Genomic DNA, 24,117 nt, shown 5'->3' on the forward strand with positions numbered 1-24,117 from the left:
AATTTTGGTTTGGTAAGGTAACAGCGCCCTCAGTGTCTACTTGGTAGAAATCTGTACCCACTAATGCAAGTCAGGTTTGGCTGTGGAAGTCAACAAACTACAGCAGAATAGCAATGCATTCCTATCAAGATTACCAACAATTTTTCTGAAGGAGCTTGCATTCCAATTCAATCATTCAAACACTACTGTAACTGCAAACGGGACGATAATCTACAGATTCTGACACTTTCTCCATTTGTTACTGTCAATGGAATGCCTTCAATCAGTTCCTTGCATTGACCATTCCTCCAGCAGCATATACCGGATAATGCCTGATTTCACCAAACTCTTCCATCAGCATATGCTGGATGAGCTTTAGCATATTCATGTCTTTGTTGTGATGTTTGATATGCAGACTCAATCAATGCCTTGTGTTCAGCACTGGCCACTTTCTTCTCATCTTGTCTACGCAGCATTTCAAGCCTGTTATAATGATAAAAAATAATTGTATGGTTAATTGTAGTCTCTATTTATGAATACATGTTCAAACGATAAAAAATTTAGCTTTTCATGATTGTAACATCTGAAAGTTGCAATGCTACAACCACTGATTCAAATGTTTTTCTCTTCTGTCAAGGAAATTTTCAAATTGTGTACATGTATTAGCATATGACAGACGCAAGGAAACTTCAAGAAATTGATTGACAAAGAAAGATTATAAGACTGGAAGTTTGTTTTTATGACATAAAGTTATCTGTCATTACCTAGCTTTTTCTGCAGCGTTGGTGTCAGCTGAATCAAGTACTTTGACATTGATACTACTGATTGTAAATGACTGACCATACAGTATTGCCTATAAAAAATGAACCACGGATGTGTTAGCAAACTTGAAATGTAGTGTCACATTATATGACAGACACATGGTTGAAATGATGATTAATAAATCACTTTACTCTCGATAAAAAATGTGATTACAAAGCAAAATATTCAAGAAATATTTTTCATATAATCATGTTCATGTCCGCGGTTTTCATTGGAGAATACAGCTGCTCACTGTAGCATTCATCTCATAAATACAGACATATACAGACGCATAGAGAGAGAGAGAGAAGAGAGAGAGAGAGGTACAAATCAGCACCAATACACTTTCTGCAATACGTTCCGCATAATACCATACAGACACTCACAAAGACAAATCCCCAGACAGATAGAGACAAATGCTTAGATACTGTCTTGATAAGATTTCAGTTGTGGGCAATACGATACATACGTTGACTCATGGACTCAAAACAAACTCCCAAAACAGATGCAAACAAGTGCCTATACACTTTCTGATACACACATTAATTTCCCATACAGTACCCTAAGACACTCACTGACAAAAATCCAAGCCGAGATAGATACAGACATAATAAACACTACTACATGTCCATTTCTGTTCAGAACAGCCCCATTCAGGCATTTACAGAGACATATCTGCAGACAGATGGAGAGACATACACACACAACTAACAAACACCTAGAATACATTACCTGTCCACTATGGTACCATTCTATAGCACTCTGCACAGATTCTTTGTTCGTCATTAACACCCATGCTACACCTGTCGGTTTCTTCATAATTACATCCTACAGTACAAAATATACAAATATTGCAATTTTTTGAGCCATGACGGGGATATTAAAACCTTCCAAAGCTTGATGTCATTATGTTCCATGCATCTAATTCTGGTATCATTAACACATGTTTACATCCAGTTCTTGTATGTATAGTGTGAGTGGGAGTTTCATGAACCCAAACTTTCAGATGCATTCAGACAAGAGCTGTCTTGGTGGAACCTTTAACTTTGTACTTTACCCATGTGTACCTAATAACTCCCTAGGTTAGCAGTGATTATTGAACACCAAACACTGTCTATGTCATCTGTCCTTAATCTGGCCATGGGTTTATATACCGGTATATAACACAGTGAGTGCTGACAACATTTCCATATCAAACAGAAAAGAAAACTTTTTGATAGCAATTTTGGTTATAGTGACACTGACCTTGATGAGGCAGACTTCTTTCACAGAGCAATCAGCTTCCGTTTCAAGGACACCTTCAAGTTTACTTTCAGAAACATTGGCTGAGAGATTGGTCATCAAAACGGCACAGTCCCTGTGTGATGATACCTGAAATGATGTTACATGAGTCTGTTACAGTGTGTACAAAGACAATGCAGTACATGCATAGATGCATAGCATGGGTATAAAAGACTCCCTAGATTGATTGGTGTTCATCTTGTAATTTGCACAAACGAAAGCAGCAGTGTAGTCAACTGCTTTGTGAGAACCACGAAAAAGTTAGTACTTATATGTTCAGTTCCTGACAGAGAAAAGCTTTTCAAAGAATCAACTTTTCCTGCAGATCTCGAGAGCAGATGACTCTCTAAATTTGATATAATAATGCCAGTACATCAAAACTTTGTAATGTTGTGTCTATAAGAAATCAATACATTTTGACTAGCAAGGGACAAGATCACTATCATTTCATGACTAGTCAATAGATTAAATCAGGAATTTGGTTGGACCATGGTACAAACAAAACCATGTGCAAAAATGTGCATGGAATATGAGTACATGTATTTCTATCTGTGTTTGAACTCACGGGTTTGTTTATACACACACACAATCTCTTGGGTGTACTGAATTGATTTGCTATATTCCAAACTACTGTAGACACACTGCATGGACCTACAATACCATGTTAGTCTGCGTGCTTACAATACGAAACTTGAGTTTGTAATACGACTATTGTTTTCACTAGCCTCTATCAGACAGTACTTGGGCAAAAATGAAAGGGTCAATATTTGAGTGGGCATAGTTACCTGTGACCATGATGGTACACTAGTGTTCTTTTCTATGCCTATTATCATGTTCCATTCCTCTGCAGTCAGTGTAGGGACACCTTAAATGAGAAACACAAAACATTTGTTAGTTCATGAGAAAACATCATAAAAGTCTAGGTTTCATTGGTATACACTACTTTCATAGCTTTACTTTTTTAAAGTTTGTAAAATAAGCATTAAAATTCTACTTGACATCATTGTCAGTGCAATTTACTGGTCTTATATGTTCATAAATATATGCCACACCGGTCTCTGTGTCTAATCTATATGCCCTTATATGTAACATATCTGAACCATTACATGCAGCATAGAAAATGTACTACAGTCCTATCGAACATTCTGAAGTTGGTGGCAAAGTGTGTTTGTAACCTTGATATTATATGTCAACTTCTACTTTATTATTAGTTTGACAAGGCTCTGAATATAGTGAAATAGAAAGAAATGCGTGTCAAGTGATTGGACTTGAAAGGTCATCCGTACATACTTCAAAAAACAAGGCTTTAATAAGTTACCTTCCAAAACTAGGGAATATGCATCATTGCGATGAAAGTACATTGAAACATAATTATCTTTAACTCTTCGGGTTTGGGTTTTAAGACACTGGTATTAACAAAATGGGACGTATGCAAGAAATGGCAGAAAGTAACAAGCCATCCCATAGGTATCTGTGATAGTGAACTTAACTTTGACTTACACAGGAAAAAGATCTTACAATGCAGTGCTGTCAATGTTTTTCAGAATAGAAGGGTACAAGTGAAAGAAAAGGAGGGTAACAGCCTTGTGCGGAGCGAAGCGGAGCATGCGTGCGCGCAAGCGCACGCGGGGCAGGCCAGGAGGGGGGGTGTCCCCCCCGGAAGCTGAAGCCTTTCTAATTATTCATCTTCAATTGGTGGCCTGTGGTGGCACTCTTGAGGGAAATTTACTGTCAAGTTTATTAAAACTGAAGTATCAAAAGTAACATGACATTGAGTCTTGTGAAATAAATTATGAAAGACAAACAGAAGTATTACAGAGTTTATATGTTTATTAATACACCAGGTTATTATTATTTGCATACAAATTCTGTTGAATAACAACCTCTTAATAAAGATCATAATCTGAACCATGATCAGAATCACTGGAGTACTCATCTAAGCCCAAGGCTTGTATGGCAGTACCAGCTGACAATACCTCAATATTGTGTGATTCTCAGTCTGATGAAACAGTAGCTTCAGAAACTACATCTGCAAAAACTATTTCCTCAGATGTAGCTTTAGAAACTACAACTACAACTGCAGAAACTATTTCTGCAGAAAGTAATTCAATAATTGTAATAGTTCCCATTCAAAAACAGCTAATCTTATTAGAATTTAAAAAAATCTTGTCTCCACTGCAAAACTGATGTCGTAACGTCATGACAAAAAATTCCGATCTATGTCTGGTTGATACTGCTGTAATTTCATTTTTTCTGTTTCAAGACCTCTCCTCAGAGTTACCAGCTGTGATTCCCAGTGTGAAAATTTACAAATGTAATGGGGTAAATACGAGACCATTACTAGAGACAATTTGAGTAGACGCTACGTCATACAAACAATTACAGGGTTAGAAATTTATTTTTTTGTTTGGTGGTCAAGTTTGACCACCAGATTCAAATTTTGGTGGTCAATTGCAAAATTTGGTGGTCAAAAAATTGATCATATCAGAGTGTAAATCTTGTGGAGGTTGGGGTCCGTGGGGTTGAATAGTGGGCTGTACATGCTGTTTTGAAACCATTTCACCATGCTGCTACACATGTTAAGTTGGTTTACATGTATGTTGGATGCCCAGTAAATCCACTGGAAAATTTTCAGTCATTTACAGATCAACTTGACTGCTGCATGAGTGACTGACTGACTGGTTATATGCATAGGACTTGAGTTACAGATTTTAAGTTTTGACAGAATTACTGTGTAATAAAGAATAACAATTACTGCTGATAACATGACAATTATTGCATTTTTTTGGATTATTATGAAGTTTTGTAAGAGTTTTGTACATTGATCTGTGTCACTTTAATGACTTGACGAAATTTGCTAGGAGATGTTATTCAACGTTTGCAGACTTTATCACAATAATCATAGCAGTAAACAGTAAAACAAAGAGAGACATCGTCTATCCAAAGGAACACTCAGTTGAGTAGTGGAGTGGGGTTGAAGGACTGACATTGAACCACAATGGAGGGACTGTGATTGAACAGACAAGACATGTACCAGTGTTTCATCTAGGATGCTACACCAGGGGGGGGGGGGGACTGGTCCCCCTCTGCAGGAATTTTTGAGGGGGATTTTAAAATTTTGGGGGGGATTTCACTAAAACATATAATCACAGCTTTACACCTAAGTTTTAATGTTGCAATGATGTCACTTGTGATGCCCATACTACAAGCCATAAATAATCGCAATCATACCAATCCATAATCCAACAACACTAGGTCAAAATTTGTAAGACAATAGTTGTAAACATAGACACAAAACAGCACAGAACAGACAGTAAATAGACGGTACACAAACAAAGTCAAATTCATGAAAGAAAGATATATGGACCTCTGCTCACTTGCTTACACAATCCAAGATGCTGGCTGCAAAAACCATCCTGAAGATGTTTTCAAAAGTCAACAAATTTGAGTATCTCTGTTGTGAATGTATGTAGAGCTAAGAAGAGTGGCAGTTGGCTCATTAATATTAATAAGCATTAATATTCCTGGAAAAAATTGTAGCGTAATTTGTATGCTACAATATTCTGTACATATGTTCGTTAGCAGGTGGCCATTTCCACTGTACATGAACCTTCAAGGGATATTTTTATTTTTAAATGATTATGAACTGTTTGCACTTACACAAAGCAAGAAAAAATCTTTAGTAGTTATAAAGGAATGTTTTCCTATCTACTGAAAAAATAACATATATTTGTTTGTCACGTTCACTGTGCTTATATCATCCCTAACCACCGTAGAGTTTGGATCAAGATTGCCCTATACAAACCAGTTAGCTGTATTTTCTAGTGACCTAGCTGGTCTTGTAGTCTTGTGCGCAGACTTCGTAGAGTTAAAACGAACAACTTAGGAGGTCTCCGTCTGCTGTGTTCTGAATGTGGAGTTTCTCGATGTCACATTCGCTCCAATTGCTGTTTGTCAGTCATTTTAAAGTACGAAAATAACAAACAGAAAGGTTGGTTGTCACCAACAGTTAACTTTAGGGTTTATTTGCCCGAAAAGTAAGTCAATGTATGTTCATTGAATTCAAAAACTGGCCCCATTGACACTACAGCTTGCTTGCTATTGCATGCAATCCCATCACAGTACCAATGCCATTCACTGAACTGAAAACGTTTCTGTAACAGTAAAGTCCAATTTTGAAGTCAATTTTTGGTACTAGAATTATTTTCATAGTGTTACAGACATTCATACTATGCACAAAAACTTCAGTTTGTCTCCTGTTCTCGATCATACTGATGTAATGAGACAAGGGCAATGAACTTTTGTGAACGTAACTCTCAATGGGCTGACAGGCTTTCATATGCAAAATCAGTATACGGAAAGTACAAAAAGTATCAAAATCGAACTAAAATTCGTTCCTTTCATGTAAATGTTCTTGCTACACTATACAATGCCTGTTGCCAAAGTATTAACAGGTGCTGATAATGGGTCAAAAGTATCGAAGTGTGACACCCATGATATTTGATATGCCATTCCAGCCAGCTCAGTGCAGTGCGCGATGGGTCGCCCCTTCTACGTACAATTGTCGGTGCACAGCACATGAAAGAGGGGGAATCGCGCAGCCTAGATGAAACACTGATGTACTACTTAAACTGCTAAAATATATATCTCTGGGGAAAATATATGTTTCTGGATACTCCTAGCAATAAACTGTGAGAGGCATGTAAGATTTACAGCTCTGCAGTGCACTATTGTGACCTCCAAAAACTTGGTGGTCAAGATTGACCACCCAAAATAGAATCTGGTGGTCCAAATGAGATAATTGGTGGTCTTTTGACGCATGACCACCGGGTATTTCGAACCCTGAATGACATACTCAAGTTTACATCCACTAATGAATTGCGTGGCTTTGTTGTCCGTCGGCCTCTCAATCGACAAGATTGAGATATGTTGATTTATTTACGTAGTAAATCCTTGCGCGTGAAAGTTAACGATCAAATCTTTTCTCCTGGTGAATATTTATTTCTGATATCCCTCACAGTGAGTAGTCCGAGTTTTGTCGAAACCCACGCCGGCCAAGTGGGTAGGCTCACTACATGCATGATATATCCATACATGGTTTACCGCCGTACGTACATGCAAGATACCGCAAAAGTATATAGTCAAGCCTAGCTAAATTTTGTGATTGCCCTAAACATTAACCAGATATGAACTGAAAATGCTCACGTGTTTCATTATATATTGCAGTTGTGTAAAATTGAACCTTTGCCACATGTTTACAACTTCATTGAAAGTATTATGATCAACATAATGAACAATAATCACTGCCGATTAGGTCATGAAGTATACAAATATGTAATAAGCTGAAATAAAAATATTAAAGTTCTTTGACTGCTGTCATTGTATCTCCACTTTATATAGCAAGTGTAATTACCATTGGCCAAGTCCTTCAAGCCATATATGCCGAGCTGTGAAAGCTCATTAGATATGCAAATTATAAATTAGCTGACAAGAAAATGTGAAATGACTTTCGATATTGTTTTAACCTGGTATAATCATCAATGTACATAGCATGTTTTGCCAACTTTGATCAAGTAAATCTCGGTATATATCCCTAATAAGCAAAGTTCATTAAATATGTAAATTAGGAATTGGCTTAAGTAAAAATGCTTAATGATTTCAATAATGTTGTATGATGGTATATGCAATAAAAGTAGCAAGTTTTGTCAACTTTGGTCAAGTCGATTCAGATATATCCCTAATTAGGAAAGTTCATTAAATATGCAAATTAGGAATTGGCTGAAGAGAAAATGCTTAATGACTGTCTTTAATGTACATAGCAAGTTTCATCAAGTCAATGCAGATAAATATCTCAAATTATGAAAATTCATTTAATATGCAAATTAGGAATTGGCTGAAGTAAAAATATGTCTTTTGACTTTCAATAATGTTATATCACAGTATCTTTGATGTATACAGCAAGTTTCAACCACTACAATCAAGTTAATTCAGATATATATCCCTAATTAGGAAAATTCATTAAATATGCAAATTCTGAATTGGCTGAAGTAAAACTGTTAATGACTTTCAATAATGTTGTATCATAGTGTCTTTAATGTATATAGCAAGTTTCATAAATTTTGGTCCTGTCAATTCATATATACATCCCTAATTAGCAAAGTTCATCAAATATGTAAATTAGGAATTAGCTGAAGTAAAAATGCTTTATGATTTTCAATAATGTTGTATTATAACATCTCCAATACATGTAGCAAATTTTGTCAACTTTGGTCAAGTCAATTCAGATATATATCCCTAATTAGCAAAGTTCATTAAATATGCAAATTAGGAATTGTCTGAAGAGAAAATGCTAAATGACTTTCAATAATATTGTATCATAGTCTGGTTCCCTGACCCATTTCCCCGGTAGAGGGCGTGGGGAAATATAGGGTCAGGTACCGGGTAGCCATCTTGAACAGAATTTTGTTCAAGATGGCGGAGGTTAGTCACCTGACAGAACATGCTACAACAAATATGGCTGCTACCATGAAAACGCCAGTCAAAATTCGACTTGATCAGAATAATGTTCGAACACAGGTATCCGAACCAAAAACATTGGCACACGAGACGGGAAACATAAACTGAAAGGATTAATCCAGAAGTACGGGGAAATAGAGGTGATTGAAGGCTGGCTGTGATATCGCAGCAGTACTTGTGGCGTGTATCGAACGTGCTAGGGTCATTGAGGTCATCGCCGACTGTGGCGTGACCCAATGACCAGAGCACGTTGGATACACGCCACAAGTACTGCTGCGATATCACAGCTAATTGAAAGCAAACTTTGTTGGAACTGTGAACGACGATTGATTTCGATGGATAGAATGGTGTCCGAATTTCGTGAAAAATGCCAGGCATCATGTCGACGTTCTAAAAGTATCAAGAGGTGTGCTAAATCACAGTGGCTAAATCATGGAGGTAAAAAGTCTTTCTTTCTACCTCCACGGCTTTGTGGTACAAACAAGAAGTTGGTGTCAAGTGAGCCTGAAAGTGCGAACCCAAGTAACATGAGAAAAGTTACAAGTGTTACTTTCATCCAATCACAGCTTGTTTTATTTTAACCCAATAGCGTCCATGTTTACATTAGCCGGTACCTGACCCTATATTTCCCCACGCCCTCTACCGGGGAAATGGGTCAGGGAACCAGACTAATTGTATCATAGTATCTTCAATACATTTAGCAAGTTTGGTCAATTTTGATCGTGTCAAATCAGATATATATCCCTAATTAGGAAAGTTCATTAAATATGCAAATTAGGAATTACCTGAAGAGAAAATGCTAAATGACTTTCAATAATATTGTATCATAGTATCTTCAATACATGTAGCAAGTTTGGTCAATTTTGATCGTGTCAAATCAGATATATATCCCTAATTAGGAAAGTTCATTAAATATGCAAATTAGGAATTACCTGAAGAGAAAATGCTAAATGACTTTCAATAATATTGTATCATAGTATCTTCAATACATGTAGCAAGTTTGGTCAATTTTGATCGTGTCAAATCAGATATATATCCCTAATTAGGAAAGTTCATTAAATATGCAAATTAGCAACTATCTTTCACGTCACCCCTTAATGGTTCCCACTGCTGATATATCTTGGTGTGATCAACATTTGTAGCAAATCTCATCAAATTGTGTGCAGTTGTTTTAATGTATATCTGTTTTCTCTAAAATCATTAATTATGCAAATTAACAAAAAGTATGCAAGCCACGCCCACCAAAACCTTTTCAGTTCTAGCCATTTGAATTCTGAAGATGTCTACCAAATTTGACTGAAATACGTTCAGCCGTTTTTGAGATAATGGGGATACAGACACACGGACACACAGACACACACACACAGACATGGCTAAACCATATGCTCACGTGTGTGAACACGTGAGCAAAAAAATGTTGGTCTTGGTAACTGATTTTGAAGGATCAGAATACCGATATTTGCTTTTGAGGAAAGATTTCGGATGTCGGAAAATATTTATCAAACTTCAATACTCGGGCCTTCGAAACAACAACAGTACACAGCATGTACTAGTACCGTAAGAATAAATTTCATAGAACGGCGACTTGGTGCAAAAAATTCAGTTGTAGTCAAAACTCACCAAAAATTATGTCAATCCCCACAAAGTTTTTTTTTGCGCTGAGTAAACGATTCTTACTCATTGTAACGAGTGTTCACGATCTGCAAACGGGAAAACAAATCAAAAATTCCAGTCGCTAAATACACGTAATGCTATGGCACTTTGCTCAGATGCGGCGTGAAATCTACATTGCATGCTATACCATTGATGGATTGAACCCCCGATCACTGAAATTCCTCAGGAAGATAAAATGATTTACAAATATGAAATTACTTTTATCTCCAGTGCTAGTGTAAGCCTCTCGGAGTCTTTTTTGGACCCATAAATCCAACGTGCCTGTTGTTTTCGTAGCCATATCGATCGTGTACTTTCCGAAAACCAATCAGAACATGCAAAGCTTTTTGACAGTACCAATTGAAACCAATCAGAAATCGGCTACCAATAAGCCCTAGGGGCTGCGCCTCTGTAGCACAGCACAGCCAACGGTAGAATTGGGACAGGAAAGAACTCATAACGTGTGTAAAGATCATTATTGCAGGCCTTGAATAGGGAAACAAGCGGCGGCAAGACCTGTGTCAGAAGGCGATTTGCCGCCGGTTACCGGCTATAATTGACAGCCCTGACAATGTGACTAAATTACAGTGAGTTTTACAATCAACACAAAATTCACCCTTACCACTGTCACCTCCCTGGAATGCAGCACAGAGTTCCAGTAAATGACTGAACAGCATGTATGGTGGGTGTTTTCTTGCATAGTCTGTCTTGATTGATTGGCTGTCAATCATCTGACCCAGAGCTCCAGGAAACCCACCCAGTCCACTGACATTGACCAGTAATCCATTAGGTATCTGTGGCAGTGAACTTGTACTGGATTTGTAGTTGCCATAGTTATCTTCTTCAATCGTATAACCTGTGTGAAATTACAATGAAATCATTCTTTGTTTTGATAATTGGAAGAAACAAGGTCACTAGCTTCTAAGAAAGGGGTCCATTAGATTAATCCATTCAGGGACACCCCTTCTGTCACCATTGATAAGCCATGGGGGTGGAAGGGTTAAGTTCTGTGCTGTCCTTATTCTCCTATTGTACTCCAAAAACACGTTCTGAGAAAGTCTACCTTGAAATAAAATGTTTATGACAAAGCTTACCTAAATTATTTGCCAATGTTGTGAATATCTGAGTCATATCATCCTCATCAAACGTTGGTTTCTGATCTCTACATTCCAGGTTTCTCAGCGTTGATTTGGTGGACACTGCACTGGCTAACATCTGAAGTCCATTGACATCAATGTTATTCCCACTCACAGACAGACTGTGTATTGTACATTTGTTGCTCTCAAGTAGTTTACACAGGGACTCAGCTCCGGCTGTGGAAATCTGTAAAATCAACACAAATGTTAGTAATGTGGGTGTTGTAGTTTACCTTCTTCACATTTTTCAAAGATTTTAAAATGACAGAAACTTTTCAGCATATGATTAGTATGCTGCCACGGAAGTGCCCGGCGGACTGTACCATTATTTTTTAGGGGTGGCCGACTGTTTGTCGTTTTGGCACCCCACTTCACACATTCTAACCACACAGAACACTTTGTTAAAAAAGCTGTCGGCATGTTGCGGGTACTGCGACAAGCTTGTTGTTTTGGCACCCCAGATCCATTAAATGCAACTACAACTTTAAGTCTAGGCAAGGTGGGAGAGGTATACCGGTAACTGTCCGTCTTCTACGGAAATACAGGTACCTCTCTGGAAATGATGGTTTTATTACTTTTTGATTCAAACTCTGAACTTGAATGTTCCAGGCATGTCAGTGTTCAAGACAATGCACAGAGTGGCAATTTCACTTCAAACATGTTATGTTGATGGTGCATTTAAAGAGCAAAAAAGGTCAGATTTATGTACTGTGTCCTAAGAGGAACTGACAGTTACAGTAATGAGTGCTGTCTGAACCCTGTCACCACAGTGGTTTGGCCCAAACCCATTGTTACCAATAGTGATTGTGGACCTGTTTACAGGGAATTGAGGTGAACTGATTAAATACATTGTAACGCCATCTTTTGCTATATTCATACTGGTACATGTTATATTTCAGTGGGTTTGCAATCCTAGACCCAAACTAGATATGTACCAGGTATATATACATGTAATGATGATGAAATTTTCCTGCAAGTATGAAACTTTGAAGAGCCTTTTGGATATATGGTATGTACAAACCCTATCAAAAGGTTGAGATTGGAAACACACTCACCTTGTTCTGTGAAAGATCTAACCCTTCCAGAGGGTAGCTCCCATGTGATAGAATAGCCTCCACCATGGCAGAGACTGGAGAATCTGAGAGCCTATTGGTTGATAGTCTGAGCATGTGCAGTAGTAGTCCCTGCTTGATAGCATTGACCAATGGTGAGAGGTCTGAGTCACTGAGAGCACATCCTGACATTGATAAGGACTGTAGACTGCTGTCATTGGCTGTGAAGTTGAAGACAGACAGAATTTTCATACAATTTGAAAGATGGGGATTCTTATATCATGAAAACACAACAACTTTATATAAGATATGGTTTCAATGCAGTCTGCAGATAGGTTGTGACAATACCGTACATGAAACAACAAAGCTTTGATATTTTGGATAAAACAAATATCAAATTACCGTATAGCCTTGTTAATACCAGTGAATTTTGTGACATCCCCCTCCCATTATTACCCAACACTGTGACCCAGGAAAATTTCTACTTTGACAATTTCACTGGCATCACCAAAATTGTTATTACTGTAACCCCTCCCGGCCTACATTTGACTGAAGCAAGCTTTTCACTCCATAATGTACTTGGCTTCCCTGCGTACGTTATGTTGTTCAAAGATTGCTTTCATCAATTATGGGCCTGAAGGGGGTACATTATTGCTTAAATATGTTTTCACCTACTGTGTTTCAACAGCTCTGTAATGGCTGTGGATCCTGACAGTTTGAGTCCATCAAGACAAAGCTTCTTTATTCCATTGGGTTTCTGAAAGTACTGGGATAGCTTGCCAACTGTGGATGGATTAATCTTGGCTTTCCGTAAATCCAAGGAATGAAGGTTGGGAAATACACTTCCATCACCAAGGGGTTCAGAAATCTCTTCTATGTTATCTAAACCAAGATGGATTTCTTCTATGGAACATTGAGCTCCATTTTCTGTCAAGAAAAAACAGAGATAATGTAATTCATGGTACATTGGATTCTCCGCATATACCGTAGCTCAAGAATCTCTTTGGGTGCACACAGATAGGCCCTCATTGGTCTAGCTTACATTTACAGTCAGTGTAATATACCAAAACCTGGCTACATTACAAACGTTCTTGGATGGTTAGTCAGCAGGGTAAGCAGGGGTGTGAAAAAATTTAACAGTGGCAAAATAAGTGAATTAGTGGTTACAAATAGTGTGTAGAATGTGCCTATTTTTCACAACACCGGCAATTTTTGGCTGACAATCTGTTGTTTTTTGCCAGCTTCCAGCTATTATCTACGTCCCTGAAGGAAGTTGTATAAACAGCATGAAACCATGGGAGTAGCTGACAGTACCATCACATACTAGTACATGTATTGATCTATAGAAAACACAATGTCCCAGTGTTGTTGATCTAAATTCAATGACGGTGTTTAATACCGGTAATATGCAATAGGCTTATTTTACGTTTTTGTGATTTTTGAGTAATTTTTTGTGATCTCTGATTTAAACAAGCCAACTCATATTTTTACAAGTAATATGAGCGTGATACAAATGTTTGTAAATGTTTGTTTCAAGTATTGTCCAAAACTATTTATTTTTTCAACTGACTTTTAATTATGAGGTAATAAACTCAATTTATGACTTTATGGCTAGCAAAGCATAACACTTTCTTGATTTTATGCGGGAAGTTCGCTTACTTGTAGATGCTCGTTGAAATGACTTCAATGTTGCCATGGTAATATCAGGATTATTTGTCAGATCCAATGACGTCAAGTTGACAAGTAGTCCTGGTTTCTGATTAGTCAACGGCACTATGATGTCATCAGTCAAGTTACAATTGACAAGGCTTAATGTTGTAAGGTGACTTTCGTGGTCTGTCTTCACAGCTGTTCCTGCAATGTGACACATACCGGTATGCATGTACCAACAGCTTTTCACATGAATATATGACTATTCACACACCATAGATTTATTTCATACAGAATACAAGTTTCCTTAAGTTTTCCATAATGATATTAATCCCCATCCAACATATTTCAAAGACAGTCTTTTATGTTTCCATTCTGATTTTGATTACACTTTCATGTTTCCCTGTGACATTGATGTCTACCGGTATTTCATGTTTCCATGGTGATGTTTAATCCCCATCATTGTCATGGTGATTTTCACCTCAATTTTATGTTTCCCTGGTGATTTGATCCCATCTTCATCTCTCTACATTACAAGTTTGATCTCCATTACATCTTTTTATGGTGATGTTCAAACTGAAACTTATAATATTGTTAGGTGGTTGGAAAGGCTATTTTTGCACCAATTCTTTTCTCAGAGTTAATGTCAAGTTTCAAGTGTTAGAATCAAGATATTTAGTTCAAATTTTCAGGATAACTCTCTTAGTTAATACTTTCTCCAAAGAATACAAAAATTGTATATTTGCAGCCATGATTTTGAAATATGACCCCAGTAAATATTAAAATTTAATTTTTCATATTTTCTTTACATATTTGAATTTAATAATAATTGGATAGTATTAATATTACCAAATTAGTTATAAATATGTTGACACTATTATTTGTAAGATTTGTACGGCAGGATTTGTAAATAAAATCTGTTTTTATGATTTTACATGGGTTTACATATCAAAAAATTATTAAAAATTCTTTCAAATTTCAAAATATGATTTTTCAAAAAGTACTTCAAATACAGGAAAATTGTGCCGTACATATCTTATCTGTAACCTTGTTAATAGGCTGTAAAAATTCCATGTCCATATCTCATTTCAAAGTTGGATTAAATTGGTATACAATTATGTAGGAAAACTGTTATTCTGTCAAAAATGTTGAAAACAAGCCATATTTGCACCCCTCTTTTGAAGTCACAGAGCAGTTTTTTGGTAAATCTCACTTTTGACAACTCTTTGACACTCAAAGAATCTAAAAATTCATTTACAATAGCAGTTACTCACTCTGAATGCAAGCACCGCCTTGTCAAACTTTCCTGAAAAACAGCAAATAATGACTTTCCCTTTTCAAACATTTTATTAAAAGCTAGGGGACCTCTACCATAGTTAATACACTAGGACTCCCAACTTCTTCTTATTTGGTCAGTTTTTCAGAAGTTTCAACAGGCTGTAACTCTGCAATGCCTTTGTGCCCAAATGTCTAGTTTTTTTTATTCCACAGAGAATGTGACTACTTTTATATTTTAATAGTTTTGTTGAAATTTATAACTGACGCTCTAGCCTTTCCAACCACCTTAACCTTAACCCTTTACCTACAGTATCACTTCCCCATCTGCCAAGTCAGTAAAAAGACGGTATTGAACCAAACCATATGTATTTTCACCCACTTGGCTTGGTATGCTACAGTAGCTTTAGTGTGGAAAAGTCATGTTTACAGTCTCTCTGTCTTCAGGGACCTTCAAATCTTCAAGTGTTTGTTAAAATGCGCCATATTTGATATGTTCTGCTTCATTAGTTTTAACTAACCTGACCTGATGGTGAAATATGAACTTGGCAGGAAAAGGGTTAATGGTTGCAAGGTGATATTGACCCTAAACTTTCATTGTTTCTATGTAATTTAATCATCTTTTTGTCTTTCAATGGTAATTTGATTTCCATTTTTTAGCTCACGTGTGTAAACACGTGGGCTATTGTCATAGCGATGTCTGTCTGTCTGTCCGTGTGTGTGTGTGTGTGTGTGTTAGTGTGTGTGTGTGTGTGTGTCTGTCTGTCTGTTTACACGATAACTCAAAAACGCCTGAACGGATTCAAGTCAGATTTGGTACACAGGTACCATATGCTACTTGCAAGAACTGATTAGATTTTGGTTAGTGTGGCTTGCATATTAATGAAGTTATGCAATATTGTTTTTTTCCGTACAATGGTTTCCCTATGGAGACGGTAATGACAGTGTAGACATATATCAAGAAATACTGCACCAAATTTCATGAAACTTTTCACAGATGACAATCTAAGAACATTATGATGATACTGTGAGTGTCATGTCAATTATCTTCTCATTTGCATATTTAATGAACTTTTGTTATTAGTGAGATAACTCTGAAATTCCTGCACCAAACTTGATGATACTTGCAACAAATATTGATCTAATATATATCTAATTATAGTTAGAAGCATTAGGCAGTGTCAAGTTAATAAATAGCTCATTTGCATATTTTATGAAGGTTTGTAATTAGTCATATAACTCCGAAATAACTTCACCAAATGTGATGAAATCTGCTGCAGATACTGATCCGACTGATATCTAACTGTAGTGTAGAGCATTTAGTAGTGTGAAATTAATTAAGGGTTCATTTGCATATTTAATGAACTTTGTAATTAGGTATATAACTCTGAAATTACAGCACCCAAGTCAGTGAAATTGGGTACAGATATTGTTTTGATAAATATCTAATTGTACTGAGAAGCATTTGGCAGTGTCAAGTTAAAAAATAGGTCATTTGCATATTTTATGAAGTTTAGTAATTAGTGATATAACTCCAAAATAACTGCACCAAATGTGATGAAATCTGCTGCAGATACTGATCCACAGATATCTAATTGTGTGTAGAGCATTTAGTTGTGTGAAGTTAATTAAGGGTTCATTTGCATATTTAATGAACTTTGTAATTAGTGATTTTACTCCATAATAAAAAATTAAATTTGATGAAACTTGCTACAGATGTTGATCTGATAAATATCCAATTGTACTGAGAATCATTAAGCAGTGTCAAGTTAATGATTAGCTCATTTGCATATTCCATGAAGTCTTATAATTAGTCATATAACTCCGAAATAACTGCATCAAATGTGATGAACACTGCTGCACATACTGATACGACAGATATCTAACTGTGTTGTAAAGCATTTAGTGGTATAAAGTTAATTAAGGGTTCATTTGCATATTTAATAAACTTTGTAATTAGGTGATAACTCTGAAATCTCGGCACTAAAATTTGGTGAAACGTGCTACAGATATTGACTTGATAAATATTTAATTGTGCTATGAATCATTGAACAGTGTCAAGTTAATGTAGGGTTTATTTGCATATTTAATGAACTTTGTAATTAGTGACATTACTCTAAAATCACACCATTAAATTTAATAAAACGAGCTACAAAGGTTGATCTGATGGATATCTAATTGTCCCATAAAGCATTGAGCAGTGTCAAGTTAATTGACAGCTCATTTGCATATTAAATAAAGTTTTGTAATTAGTGATTAAACTCTGAGAGTACTGTGCGAAGTTTAAAAAACCCTGCTACATATAGTGATACATATATCTCATTGTTCTGTGAAGCGTACTACTATTAATGAACCTGTTGTAAAACACGTGAGCATATTCAGTTCATATCTGGTTAAGATTTTAAAATCATTTTATAGTATCATTTTACCTTTCAAAGGTGATTTTCATCTCCATTTCATGTTTCTACGATAATGTTCCTGTCTCTCTTACCTGTCGCCGTTTGATCTTTGTCAGTAATCTTGCTGTCATCCAAACTCAGAGCATACAGACTAGGATGACACACACATGCCAGCAGTAAGTCTGTGAAATCACTACCTGTTGCAATCTGTAAGACATAATAGATAATTGGTGAAACATACGGATAGTGTATACAACATACTAATTCTATGATTCATCATGTACATGAAAAAGATGCAAAAATACTAAATTTACACTAATAAACAATTACCTCATTTCCACCTGCATTGAATTTCTTCAGTGTTTTGTTACCTAGCAACCCCTCTGATAGAGACTTCATCCCGTTCGCATCAATACCAGTTGATTTCATCTCAAGTACTTCCAGGCAGCAAGATGTCCTCTGTGGTGGAAAAGGAAAATGAGTTGGTTGTTATTCAAACTCTACCTGACGATGATAGCCGGGAGAGAGCAAAAACTTGGACAGTACAGTGGGATGGGGTGTTTGAGAGTACTGTTTACAATTAGATCAACCCTTCACAACTATGGTTTGGCCCAAACCCAATGTTATTTGTGGTAATTGTAGACCTGTTTACACAGTGCAGACCTGTTTACACAGGGACTTGGGATTAAGTCAGATAATATGGTATCAGTATTGAACAAAGAATAAAGCAGGGGCTAAATGATATGTCTGGGGGTTGGTTTAACCCTTTCACCATCATGGTTTAACCAAAAGCCTTTGGTATCAATGGAGAGTCTGGACCTCTTTACAGGAATTGGGGGTGAATAGGTTAGTGATATGAATATGAATTCATCAAGAGGTTATGGCTCAAATCTCAACCCCTAAACTTATCAAAGAAATGTCCCTATCTTCCCATATAAAATGAGTACAACTGTTTCATGGCTATCTGTGCCCTTGAGAAAGGCACTTTACTCATAATCATAATCATAATCTTTATTCTTATAATATAGCGCATTACATATTTAAATATCTCAATGCGCTTTACATTAAAAACAAAGAAATAAGTGACAAATAAAACAGTAAATTTAAATGTTCAAAAAAGTAACAGCTGGTAAAACTAAAGAAATGTTTAAAATAGATAAACAAATAAAACTCGGGTATAAAATGACTTAAAAGGGTATAAAACTCATGTATAAAATGACTTTAAAAGGTAAGTTTTTAACCCGACTTTAAAATTATCGAGTGACTGAGATGCACAAAGGTGCGACGGCAAAGAATTCCACAGACGAGGCACACATATTGAAAACGCCCTATCACCATAGTACTCCTTATTGCTCCATTGGGTAATGGGTACCACATCCTGTAATCTGGCATTTGTCCATTGGATGATAGATAAATATTTTTTTTCTGTTTTTTTATAATTTAATTTTTATTTTATAGTGGTATGCAATTCATTGTACTTACTGTCAAAACATCTGCTATCAGTTTTCCAGTGTGGCTTCCATTACTCATCTGATTGTGACTGAAATCCAACTCAACTATTGATGAGTTTTCACTTAGACTTTCCAGAAACACATTGAGATCTGTGGATCCACAACTAGAAAACCTGTCAAGACAATAAAATGGCAAAGAAATCAAACAGAAACTCCTGGCAAATATATAATTGACCTTAGCCTGCCCTTTAAAGGGATGGGGTCATCGGAACTGCACCTGTGCGACTTTCCTGTTTACAAGAAATGTATTTCAACTTCAAGCACAATATCTAGATGCATCATGTCAACACTAATGGCACATTTTAATTTTATGATATACATTATCACATGTGTTAACTTTCATTACGGTAATCAGCAACATAACTTAAATACTGTGTCTATATTCACTATGACCATACGGCACACTGATTGACCATAATAACTTATCATACAGACACACCATCATACATGTGTAGATACAGTTGTGGAACAAAGCTTTCCTAAACACGCCGGATTGTTGGCTAGTGAATACACATAGTTAATCTCCCTTCATCAGTCACTGTATCACAAGCCATGGGAAAATCAAATCAAAGGGATCGCTATGTCACAAACAACCAAACACATCCTGTACTCAAAAACATTTCCTGTTGCTATGGCAACATAAATTAATCAGATTTAGTTTCTGCAAAAGAGTACTTCCATTAAGGTCATTCACATGGTTACTTTCAAAGCTTGTTAGGGCAGATCTCCATTAATTTCCTCCTCTGTTAAATAATTGATGAACATGCAGAGATGGAATTCAATGTTGACAAGGGTCTTTCAGGACAGCCAGTTTAGGTAAACGATTGGTATCACCCATTCGAGCAACTTAAGTTAAACCCAGGCTTTAAGGATATATGCGCCACAAAAGTAAAAGACTTCAACTTCACTCAAACTTTCTTCATTGAATCTTTTAACAATTCACTTTTCAAAATTAGAGTAAAAATTGGTGGGTCACCGAGCAAATTTTTGAACTAGAGAAACAAATTACCCAAGATTTACCCCAATATTTGGAATATGGCCGCCATTCTTGTGTTAACTCCATGAAGAAAAATAAAATTTTTGATTTTTAAAAAAAACTAAGATGATGAAGGTTTTTCTTACCCAAAGAGCTTCAAACTGAACCCCGACAAAAGGTAGATCAGAAAAGAATTGCAAAAGTTTTGGGAGTCTGAATTTCTGTCCCCGAGGCACATTCTACCTTAAATGTCTCACATTAGTTCTGTACCAACATATGTTATCAGTATAATTTGACAATACACTGATTTTTTAGAATATGGATTGTTCTATTTCTTCAGTGTTTTATGTTAATTGAATGAAACGATGTCATGCGTTCTGTGGACTCAGTACGCCCGATGTGTCCAAATGTGTATGGAAATACACATATTTCTGTGTGCACTTGTGCATGTGGTACCATAGTCCATTTAAATTATGGGTGTAACCTATATTGAGTCTTTGTTGCAGTACATACCGGTAGTGCAACAACAGCTTGGCAGACTCACCTGAGGCACTTGAGTACATTATTTGTTTTGATTGCAGGACCAACACTGCGTGAGAAGAAGTCCTTACCGAGGTTATTACTAGACACATCCAACCAGGTCAGAGTGGAATTGTTAGACAACAACTCACCAAGGCATTGCTAGAATATAGTAATAATATTGAAATAAAACATTAACAGTACTCTGTGTACAGAAAATATCACCAAGATGGTCTCTAATATCATGCTTCATGAATTTGAATAAATCAGCAAATTTGTTTGTCTTTTCCTGAATTATAGAATGTTTCTTGCATTTTATGCAGAGCCTCAATCCATTGTATTTTACTCACATTTCAAAATCAAACATATTGCAATAACATTATTGTTTCACAAAAGTAGTCCGAGTACACTATTCGAAAAAACATTTTGAAAGATACATAGCTAAAAATAATATGCTATAATTTATGTCACTCCGCACTAAACTGCTTACAGTCATTTTTTCATAACATGCATTAGACATCCAACAAACTGATGCTAAATTAAGCTGTGGAGAACAAATGTAATCTGTATAATTGTGTGTACCATAATTTCACCAAAGTTGTTTAAGAGTGATAATTCCTTAAAACACTTTCAAGCAATTATCCTAAATAAACAGGGACAAGCTATGTCTACTGTGCACATTAGCTAGGATAGGGCTTGGATGGCCATGGCCATTCATTCTCAAAAATTGCCAACACAGCTTTATAATATTTCAGCTAAAGTCTCATTGACTGTCTGAAAATGTGTGTACTTACAGAGCTGTCTGTGTCAGCCTGGTTGTTGGAAATATTCAATGTAGTCACACTGTGGTTGTAAATTAACGCTAATACTGCCGTACGGAAACCCTGCGGACCCAGACGATTTCCTGAGAAATCCAGTTCCTGTATGAGTTGACAATCATGATATCAAATAAATTATTCATAGAAATCACAGGCAAAATTATATCGCATTAACTTTCATATATGTTATACGGCATTGATAAACTGTACTGAAACAGCTTTCAAAGACAGACTCCTTACCATATGTTGTTCATATCAAGCAATGCCAAACGTAATTCTGAAGGCGACAATAACTATGACTTTTGACAATATAATATTAATTACGATCACTCTTGTTCTTGGAACCAAATGTATTTTGCTACTTACTTTCTTCTTTTTCTTCCCCAAAGGTATAATTTGAAATAAAAAGTATTTCACTTGTGAACCACACAGAGCATGTACAAAATATGCAATGCTTTTGTTGACAAATGAATTCAAGTCCTGATTAACATTCAGTTGTCAACAATAACAATGGACAATACACACACATCATGACATAGGCTGTGTTGACAAAACTGATCTGCACTACAGAAAGGAACTTTGAACTCAATCATACACTCTTAAAGACTTTTGCACAGTTATTTCTACACAAAAAAGACACATTCTAGACTTTTAGGAGGGCGATATGGAAGTTTAATTATGATCAACGTCCACAAGCACTTCATCCACACTTTAAGATTATGAACACTTACCACCAAATTCTTGATTTTTGACACAAGCGTTGCCATGGAGAAATCTTGATTTGGTGGAATTCGTTCCAAGTGAAGTGACCAGACACCTGGTTTGACATTTGCATATAATTCATCAGTTCTGACCAATCGGCACATAGCTCTCAGGGCGCTGTTGAATTCCACCTGGTCAGCATCGGTGTGTTGTGACTCAATCTTACTGGCTGTGTTATTTGACTGTTTACTCTGAGAAGAAGGTACAGCTGATGTGTTGGAAGTATTCGCAGAAGGTTTTACACTGCTCTCACTGGTTGAGGACATCTTCTCGGCGGAAACTTTACTTCCAGAGCTTTTTGCATTAGACACTTTGTCAGAATTGTTCTCTGAACTTCCTTTTGTCGATGGAATTTTTGACTGACTCTCAGAATTTAAAGTACTTTCCTTGGACTTACCCTGACTTACAGGTTGTACACTGTGTCCTCCACTATCCCCCTCTTCTTTCTGATTGGATTCTGATAAACTTCCCGTCCCCATTCCATCATCGTGGCCGACTTCATTCTCTGCGCTTTGCACATTTTCATTGCTTTTGGATGGGGCTTGTTCTGTCGGACTTCCATTGCTTCCCGGTGTATTCTGATTTGCTGTGTTATCTTGACCACTTCCGCTTTGTGGCTGTTGTAAACTTGAACTTGAACAACCCATGCCTTATGGTCTGGAAGAAACAAAAAAGCAATAGTCACTGCTGCCGTCATGTACTCACAGAGAGCCATTACGCGTACGTTGCCTATGTACTACCATGGATGCTTCTACGTATACGTCCACTCAGTCGACTGAGCTTCGCCAGTGATCGATCAGCCCTCTTGTACTTTCATGCGCAATATAAAAGCACACTTGCTTGCACTTTTGAAAATAACAGTATGCGCTTATAAACAAGCTCTTAGGTACCGTTCAGTTTTTACGGCCGGGGGGGGGGGGGGGCGGCGGCAAAATCCAGGGGGGGGGGGTCATCAAAATTTTGGAATCCGCAAATTGACTTTATGTAATACCCCACGGCAATCTTAATGGCCGTGCCCCTTCAGCCGGCCCTGTCCAGTAAAGTCTACTTTATGCAATACCATGATCGACCCTCTTTACTGGCGGGCCACCCTTTGGTGGCCCACTAGAATAAAGTTGACTTTACGTAATGGCCCATGACCCTCTTAACGGAGGGCTGCCTTTGGCGAACCACTCCAATAAAGTTCACTTTATACAATGTCCATGGACATGAGTTGTCTATGGAAATGAAGTTAAAAATTGCCTTACAGTCGTCCTAATTAACAGACGTTTCAATGGATGTGGCTGAGAAGTTTGTGCACTGGCATCTCTGCTACACGAATAAAGTGCGCGGGTAAATTTGACATATGGGTTTTAGTTATTTTCAAGCGGGGGGGGGGGGGGTCATCAATTTTTTTAGTCTGACAAAGGGGGGGGGGGTCATCTTTTTTTCACGAAAATGCAGGGGGGTCGATATTTTTTTGAACCCCGGCGACAAGATTTTGCCGCCCCCCTCCCAGCCGTAAAACCGAACGCTCCCTTAGGACTTACCAAATTCTATTCACTTGCAAACTCTATCGTTCTCATCACGGCATACTTCGTCCATGCTGCGTCATGCTGTTTGCTCCGTGCGTTGTTGCTACCTAGTACCTGATCGTCTGCTGAAAGCTAACATCAGCATTTATAATAGGTTCGTCATTCACAGTCTATGGTTTCTACATATTATATCGTAGGCTGTAAATTGAAGCTATAGCGAAGGAAAATTTAAAGATAAAGTACAATTTAAAATTATTATCTAAAGAAAAAGCATG

General features: G+C 36.9%; 1 protein-coding gene across 1 annotated transcript; it reads right to left on the reverse strand.

Moving 5' to 3' along the window:
* Positions 1-317: 317 nt before the first annotated feature.
* On the reverse strand, positions 318-23,916 carry LOC139124722 (serine-rich adhesin for platelets-like). The gene is made up of 17 exons (XM_070690839.1): positions 23,858-23,916; positions 22,298-22,985; positions 21,543-21,668; positions 20,774-20,910; positions 19,225-19,366; positions 18,073-18,201; positions 17,835-17,949; positions 14,078-14,272; positions 13,094-13,345; positions 12,422-12,639; positions 11,325-11,553; positions 10,853-11,086; positions 2,847-2,926; positions 2,026-2,151; positions 1,513-1,608; positions 744-832; positions 318-462 (listed from the first exon to the last, which is right to left on the reverse strand). The coding sequence occupies exons 2-17, from the start codon at positions 22,973-22,975 to the stop codon at positions 318-320; spliced, it is 2,991 nt and encodes a 996-aa protein (XP_070546940.1). The 5' UTR covers positions 22,976-22,985; positions 23,858-23,916.
* Between the last annotated feature and the right edge of the window lie 201 nt (positions 23,917-24,117).

This window comes from Ptychodera flava (genome assembly GCF_041260155.1).
Source record: "Ptychodera flava strain L36383 chromosome 23 unlocalized genomic scaffold, AS_Pfla_20210202 Scaffold_24__1_contigs__length_23054250_pilon, whole genome shotgun sequence".
NCBI classification, from domain to species: Eukaryota; Metazoa; Hemichordata; class Enteropneusta; family Ptychoderidae; genus Ptychodera; species Ptychodera flava.